Consider the following 8,280-nt stretch of genomic DNA (forward strand, 5'->3'; position numbering starts at 1 on the left):
AAGAAAAAGTATATGAACCCTTTGGAATTACCTGGATTTCTACATAAATTGGTCATACAATTTGATCTGATCTTCATCTAAGTCACAACAGTAGACACACACAGTCTTCTTAAACTAATAACACACTTGTGTTTTCATGTCTTTTATTGAACACACCGTGTAAACATTCACAATGTAGGATGGAAAAACAAAATGAACCCTTGAATTTAATAACAGCTTGACCCTTCTTTGGCAGCAATAACCCCAACCAAACCTTTTCTGTTGCGCATTAGACCTGCACAATGGTCAGGAGGAATTTTGGACCATTCATCTTCACAAAACTATTTCAGTTCAGCAATATTCTTAGGATGTCTGGTGTGAACCGCTCTCGAGGTCATGCCACAGCATTTTAAATTGTATTGATTTCAGGACTGACTGGGACACTCCAGAAGGCATATTTTATTCTGTTGAAGTTATTCTGTTGTTGATTTACCTTTGTGTTTTTGTTGTGGTGCCCAGCTTCTGATGAGCTTCAATTGGAGGACAGATAACATTACATTCTCCTGCAAAATGTCTTGATAAACTTGGGAATTCATTTTTCTGTCTGATGGCAAGTTGTCCAGGCCCTGAGGCAGCAAAGCAGCCCCAAACCATGATGCTCCCTCCACCATACTTTACAGTTGGGATGAGGTTTTGATGCTGGTGTGCTGTGCCTTTTGTTCTCCACACATAGTGTTGTGTTCCTTCCAAACAACTCAACTGTAGTTTCATCTGTCCACAGAATATTTTGCCAGAAGCGCTGTGGAACATCCAGATGCTCTTTCGCGAACTTCAGATGCATTGTTTTTATTGAGACAGCAGTGGCTTCTTCCGTGGTGTCCTCCCATGAACACTATTCTTGTTTAGTGTTTTATGTATCGTAGACTCTTCAACAGAGATGTTAGCATGTTCCAGAGATTTCTGTAAGTCTTTAGCTGACACTCTAGGATTCTTCTTAACCTCATTGAGTATTCTACGTTTTTCTCTTGCAGTCATCTTTGCAGGACGGCCTCTCCTGTAGCAACAGTGCTGAACTTTCTCCACTTATAGACAATTTGTCTTACTGTGGACTGATGAACATCAAGGCTTTTAGAGATACTTTTGTAACCCTTTCCAGCTTTATGCAAGTGAACAATTCTTAAGTCTTCTGAGATCGCTCTTGTTCGAGGCATGGTTCACATCAGGCAATGCTTCTTGTGAAAAGCAAACTCAAATTTTGCTGAGTTTTTCTTTTATAGGGCAGGGCAGCTCTAACCAACATCTCCAATCTCGTCTCATTGATTGGACTCCAGGTTAGCTGACTCCTGACTCCAGTTATCTTTTGGAAAAGTCATTGGCCTGGGGGTTCACATACTTTTTCCAACCTACACTGTGAATGTTAAAATAATGTTTTCAGTATAGACAACAAAACAATACTGTGTGTGTTATTAGTTTAAGCACACTATGTTCATCTATTGTCGTGACTAAGATGATCAGATCAAATTTGATGACCAATTTATTCAGAAATCCAGGTCATTCCAAAGGGTTCACATAGTTTTTCTTGCCACTGTATCTGTAAACAATCTGGGTTTTCCCCTTTCCATCTGTGGAGCAACCATATCTATAAAATGACTTCCTTGAATGAGTCAGCTTTGGATAGAAATTCACTATTTGAATGGTATATATATCTTTAGATGCTAAGACGAGTGTATGTCGTTCTACCCATACAGTATTTATTCAGTGTTCCACAGACAGACTATGCTTTTAATCCAGAGTAGGTGGAGACCAGAGATCCAGGATGTGTTTTTTTTTATATTATTTTTTATTTTTTACCTACTTTTGTATATTATGGAATACATTTAGTATTTACATGTGGAGAAGTAACTTTAAACGTATTTGTAACATTGTCAATTATCATATTTTAGTCTGAATTTAACAAAGATCAACGAAAGAGCAATACTTATTAAAATAATAATCACCAATGTCCAGGTTAATATTTGTATTTCTGTACGTACCTGAGTGTGTTTCCTGCTCCTCGTTGCTCTACACAGTCCACCTTCTGTCAAGAGGGGAGAGTTATGCAGTTGTACTTTCACTTTAGCAAAAAGTTATCTCTCAACTCCTCCCTGTTCTGGACAGAACTTAACTGTTGCACATTCTCTGCTTGGCTTAGTTTAGTTTATTTGACAATGAATTTTGTTTTGGTAAAGGAAAACTAGCTGTTTGTGTTCAAGTGATGTATAAATGTATCAAAGCCCAGTGTTGGTCCAGTGAACATGTCTGTTTCTTCATGTGTCTCAGATGGCATCAGGGCCTGTATGTATTTTAACCCAAGGTGCTGGGGGGTAGAGGGAGGTGGAGGGAACAGCCATATCGAGAGGTCAGTGTGGGTCTCAGATGGCATCAGGGCCTGTATGTATTTTAACCCAAGGTGCTGGGAGGTAGAGGGAGGTGGAGGGAACAGCCATATCGAGAGGTCAGTGTGGGTCTCAGATGGCATCAGGGCCTGTATGTATTTTATCCCAAGGTGCTGGGAGGTGGAGGGAACAGCCATATTGGGAGGTCAGTGTGGGTCTCAGATGGCATCAGGGCCTGTATGTATTTTACCCCAAGGTGCTGGGAGGTAGAGGGAGGTGGAGGGAACAGCCATATCGAGAGGTCAGTGTGGGTCTCAGATGGCATCAGGGCCTGTATGTATTTTAACCCAAGGTGCTGGGAGGTAGAGGGAGGTGGAGGGAACAGCCATATCGAGAGGTCAGTGTGGGTCTCAGATTACTACAATGCACTGCTGCAGTAACCCCTCTGTTCCACTGCCCTCTGGGATGCATCGTTCTTATAAACAATTTAGACTCATAAAAACAAGAACAACACATTTATTCACTGTATGTATTATGTTTATTTGACATGGGCCACATACAATGAACACTCACAAGACATTGGATGCATTGTACTAGATTTGGATAATTCAGTACATACTCCCAAATTAATTCAAACAACGTCTCAACACACCATACTGAAAAGAAATGGGAACAAAGACACAGACAAACTAAAACATATTCTACTGTAGGTAGATTTCAGGCATTATCCTCTGATTTTAACACCAAAACAATATCAAACATTGTGGTCTAAACAGGCCGCAAAGAAGTCATGCTGCACAAATGAACCAATCATTGAACACCACGTTAGATACATTACAGTCATGCTTCAGATGATCATGTTGATGCAGTTTCTGACATGATGTTAAACCTCTAGATGTTATGAAATTTGGTGTACGACTCCTTGGCAGACCCCCTGAAAGTGGCCCAATATTATCAGCACTTCTGCCTTATTGGACCCCAATTCACTCAGTGTGATTGACAGGAGAGATGACCAATGGGGCTGAGTTTGGACCCTCCTCATTATCACAGGGTTCAAGTATGGATATAGTTTCTCAGTGAAGGTACAACCAGTGAAAGAGTAGATATGAGACCTGTTTTCTACATCATAAAAGGAGATCTGACCCTCCTTGTAATCCACAAACACCCCCACCTTCTGGGGTTTCTGACTCAGGAAGAGGGGCATAGGGGGTGTGTCCTTGGCTAAATACTTATTCCTATTCATATACAGAGCCCAGAGTCCACCCTCAGGGCTTACATTTGTTGGGCCCTTCCTGATGATGGACTCTCTGGCCACACCCACCTGCCACTCAATCTTCCCTCTCACCTGGACCTCAAAGTAGAATCTCCCTGAGGAGAAGCCCTCCTTTCCCAGGACCGACAGATAACATTCAAACCTCTCTGGGAGGTCAGGGAGAATCTGCCGTATGTCTCCATAGCTCACTTGTTTCCTGTCCTCCGACACAATGAGCTTGCAGTGTGCTGTATCCGGATCCAGAGTCAAATCCACTGACCACTGCCGTAACCTCCTCAGCTCAGGATCCAGTCGCTCCTGGATCATCTGCTGCACTTGTGCTACTTCTCCAGGCTTGGAAGAGGACTCCTCTCTGTCTGAGACCTTCATCCTCTTAAAATGATCTGCAACTTCTCTGAGTGTTGTGTTGGTTTTTAGGTCCGGTCTTCTGTTGAATGTGTCCTTACACAGTGGACACTGGCACAGGGCAGTGGTGTTCCAGTATTCACTGATACAGGCCTTGCAGAAGTTGTGTCCACATGGAATAGAGACTGGCTCAGTGAACACATCCAGACAGATTGAGCACAGGAACTGCTCTTCAGACAGGACATTGCTGGAGGTGGCCATTTCTGAAACCTAATAGAAGACCATAGAGTTAGAAATGTAGCTGTCTTCATCTTAGTGTTTTACTGCCCCCTGCTGTACTGGAGTGTTTGTTCAGGTATATGATTTATTGGTTGATCCCTTCCACTGGCTTGGATGGAATTCTGTGATCGCTCCCTAACCCAGAACAAGTCCCACCCACTAGACTACTTTAGTTTTCAGAATGGCAAGAAAAGGACAGCCACAGAGTTAGACATATCCTGTTAGAGGTCATAGCAAAAAGTAGATTTATACCTTAATAGACATTGATAGCCAATTATGAGAGGGCCATAAACAGTAACTAATAATGATGCATAAGGTTAAAATCTCACCTTCCTGGTAAAAATAGTTTTAGTTGCTGAGGTGTAGTCACTCACACAAGCTCAAGTACATAGTAGAAAAATGATGCTAACATTTGAATTTTTTTAAATTGAACCTTTATTTAACTAGGCAAGTCAGTTAAGATCAAATTCTTTTGGACTCCCGATCACAGCCGGTTGTGATACAGCCCGGAATTGAATCAGGGTCTGAGATGCAGTGCCTTTAGAACGCTGTGCCACTTGGGAGCCCAGGTAAATATCATGTTATGTAGCTCCTATTCAACGAAAGTGGTTGAATGGGGCCTGAAATGACTGATATGCCTTCTAAATATAGTAATAATTAAATGATCTATTGACTAACTATATGATTTCACCTTCCTTATAACTGTAAAATAATATATTTAGTGACAGTGCAATATGGCACCATATTCATAGAACTGATGCTAGTGAATGGTCTTCCCTGCTGGCTCTGAGCAATGCACAGATGCCATTCAAATGCCTGCTGACTTGTTGCAACTTCCGCTTTAAGTACAAAGTGATGTTTGTCCATCTGTGGCCAAGAGAAAGGGGTCTTGTTTCAGTTCTACAAAATGCTTTTGTATTTTTTCATGTTGGTTGGTCTTACTCTGTGTGAACATCACAGCGTTTGGGGCTGTGACCTACTGAGCCAGAGGAGACCAGTCCTTTGTTTGAATAGGTCCTGTTTTTTGGTCTCACTCCTTCAGCTATTGAGTGGAACGGGGCAACCTTAATGCTTTTTTGTAAATCCTTCCATTTGTTTCTAAACCATCCACAGACACATCTACAAGCCAAAAACATTCAGGACAAATCCAAAACCCAAGTTAGTCCCTGATGTCAGGACTTTGTCTCTAGCAGGTTTTAGAGGGTGCACGTGGAACCTCTTATCTTTGGCATTGGGGAGTGTCATGGAGGGCCAGCTCCATTTTAAAGTAGTTGGTACATTTTCTTCTTTCCTGTTTTTGAGGGGTTGTAGAGCCGATGTTGGGGATTTACTGCCCCCTTCCACGCTGGAGTGTCTGCGCAGTAGTGTCTGATCCCTTCAACTGATCTGGATGGAGTTATCTGATCCCTCCCTAACCCACAGCAAGTCCCACTCCGTTGACTACTTTAAAATGTTGCATGCTATCTGTCACAGGCATTTGTCCCAAGTGCCAAGCCTTTTCTCTCTCTGTGGAGGAACCAAATATTCTTATAGCTCACCTTAGATAGTTCATAACCTTGTGGCACCAGACTGATTGCTGAGTTCACCATTCTGTTTTACTGCACGTATAAGTCTGGCCTTTCCCCAACAGAAGGGCGTTTGGAATAAGAAAGAAAATGGCTGGTCCAATCAGCTTCCTCCTTAGAAACAGGGGTTGTATATGGGACAAAAACCCATGCAACCAAATAGTGTGCTTTGAATTAGGCCGTCTTCTGATTGAATGGAACGTGTGATCCAATCGCTGACAAGTAGTTTTGAATAATACCTTCCGTTGCAGACATGTACTCAAACTGTTTAAATTAGGTGGTTTGCTACATGCCAGACTGATACGTGAAGTGTGTCAAATAATTTAATAATCCAATTTGTAAGTCGCTCTGGATAAGAGCGTCTGCTAAATGACTTAAATGTAAATGTAATGTAAATATAAACATCTTCCCAGCGTGAAATAGTTCCCGATCCTTCTGATTGTGATTGTGACGTCATGTTGTCAAATTTCTCACAGCATGAAAATGTTCATGTTCAATGTTCAATAATTGCGCGTCTCTTTGTGTAGATGGCTGAGCTGGTCCGGATGTCTCTTACTACATCCATGAAGGGAAACGGACTGGTGAACTCAGCCTTCAGGCGTCTTTTACAATGAGAATTGTCATACTATGGGTAGAGCCAAGCACAAAGTCTGCGTGTGCAAGAAATGGAATTCACTCCTTCTAAACAACATACTTTTTTTAAATAGAAAGGTTGCCATTGACAGGGCTGTAAATAAAATAAACATTGGTACATTGGTAAAATGTGTCTTCAGTCCTCCATAGGAACAACATGTTGCTCCGGTAATATTGGTTAAGCAGTTAGGGCGAGAAACAAGCTGGTTCAGCTGTAGTAATGGTGCTATCATCATCATTTTTCACTTGGGCATTCGGAGGCAGCAGTACAGCGAAGCCTGATCATTACAGCAATTATGTTCTGAGTAATTGTTTTTGTGTGTGTGTGTGTGTGTGTGTGTGTGTGTGGGGGGGGGGGGCACACTGGTAATTCAACCAATATGGTTGGACTTTAGAGCCAAGTCCACAAAACCTTGTGGATTTTATTCATAACGGATTCTAGTTTTGGGAACAGAAAATTGTAGTAAAATCGGATTTTCATCTATGAAAACGTTTTGCTGTTTCAGATATGGTAAGGAGATGAAGCCCCTAGTGGATGTGACAGGTTGTCCTCTAGTATTCAAATAGCGGATTTCAGTATAAGGCTTTTTCTCCTTCCAGGAATGATATTTTATGGTTATAGATGCACTATAGCTGTGATAAGGAGAACGGGGATGGATCACATATAGAGGATATCCTCACGTTTGTTATGGGCTTCCTGTCCTGACCATATTTGGTAAGAAGAGGAAGTCCGGTGATAAGGCAGACAAGAGGAGCAAAATGATGGATGAAACGTCCAATCTGTATACAGGTTGAAAGGTTGTCGATGAGTCAAGTCTACAAAACTTAGTGGACCTTTTCCATAACAAGTTTTGGGAACAGAAAATTGTATGGAGATCTGTGAAAAAACATCAACCCACTTTCAGTTTCCTTCTGCCTTGCACTGGACCTCTTCTTACCAAATATGGTCAGGACAGGAAGCCCCTAGCAGTTTTGATCAGTCAGTGTTTTTCATGTCTGTCTGTGGAGCAACTATAACATGAAATGACTTCCTGGAATTAGCCAAAATTACATAGAAATTCACTCTTTGAATACTACATTTATCTTTATATGGTAAGACGAGTGTATGTACATGTAGTTCTACCGAAACGATATTGATTCAGTTTTCCACAGACAGACACTGCTTTTAATACAGAGTTGTAAGAGAAAATAATATACTTACTATGACTGAGGTGGTTGTCCCACCTAGCTATTTTAAGATGAATTCACTAACTGTAACTCACTGGATAAGAGCGTCTGCTAAATGACTTCAATGTAAATGTATTCACATTTTGGACAAGTTCACATTTTGGACAAGTTCACATTTTGGACAAGTTCACATTTAACATACTTGTAACATTGTCTATTCACAAATTATTCCAGATTTTGTTTTTAAACAAATCTGAAGTAAAAAAAGAACAGGTGAGAAACACAAAGCAGTGTGATTACGGAGTAAATAATCCAGGTTAATCTCTTTCTCTACTTACCTGGGGGGAGGAGGTCCCTTTTTGTCTTGACAGACGGTTGACTGTGTCGCTGTGTGTAGAACGATGAGGAGCACGGCAGCTATTGCACTTTATACTTCCACTTTCACAATCAAATATGGCCAATCAATCAAATCAACGTTTATTAGGCACGCGCCCACAGTACAGTGAAACGCTCGCGAACTCTTCTCAGCAATGCAGTACAACATCATTCAAAAATCAAATGCCAAATACAAAAGCCCCAAAAATAACAAGTAGAAGGAAAAACTAGTATGAGAAGTATGTACATATTGTATCTGTGATTTATCAAAATGGAGACTTTAATTCAA

At 41.2% G+C, this 8,280-nt stretch overlaps 1 protein-coding gene across 1 annotated transcript; it reads right to left on the minus strand.

Annotated features, from left to right (window-relative positions):
• Positions 1–3,260: 3,260 nt before the first annotated feature.
• On the minus strand, positions 3,261–8,014 carry LOC135542995 (E3 ubiquitin-protein ligase TRIM69-like). Its single transcript, XM_064970111.1, is given in 3 exon segments — positions 3,261–3,399; positions 3,402–4,242; positions 7,955–8,014. Coding segments are annotated over 2 exon segments (894 nt in total). The 5' UTR covers positions 4,234–4,242; positions 7,955–8,014; the 3' UTR covers positions 3,261–3,337.
• Positions 8,015–8,280: the final 266 nt, after the last annotated feature.

The sequence above is a fragment of the Oncorhynchus masou genome, chromosome 7 (assembly GCF_036934945.1).
Source record: "Oncorhynchus masou masou isolate Uvic2021 chromosome 7, UVic_Omas_1.1, whole genome shotgun sequence".
In the NCBI taxonomy this organism is placed as follows: domain Eukaryota; kingdom Metazoa; phylum Chordata; class Actinopteri; order Salmoniformes; family Salmonidae; genus Oncorhynchus; species Oncorhynchus masou.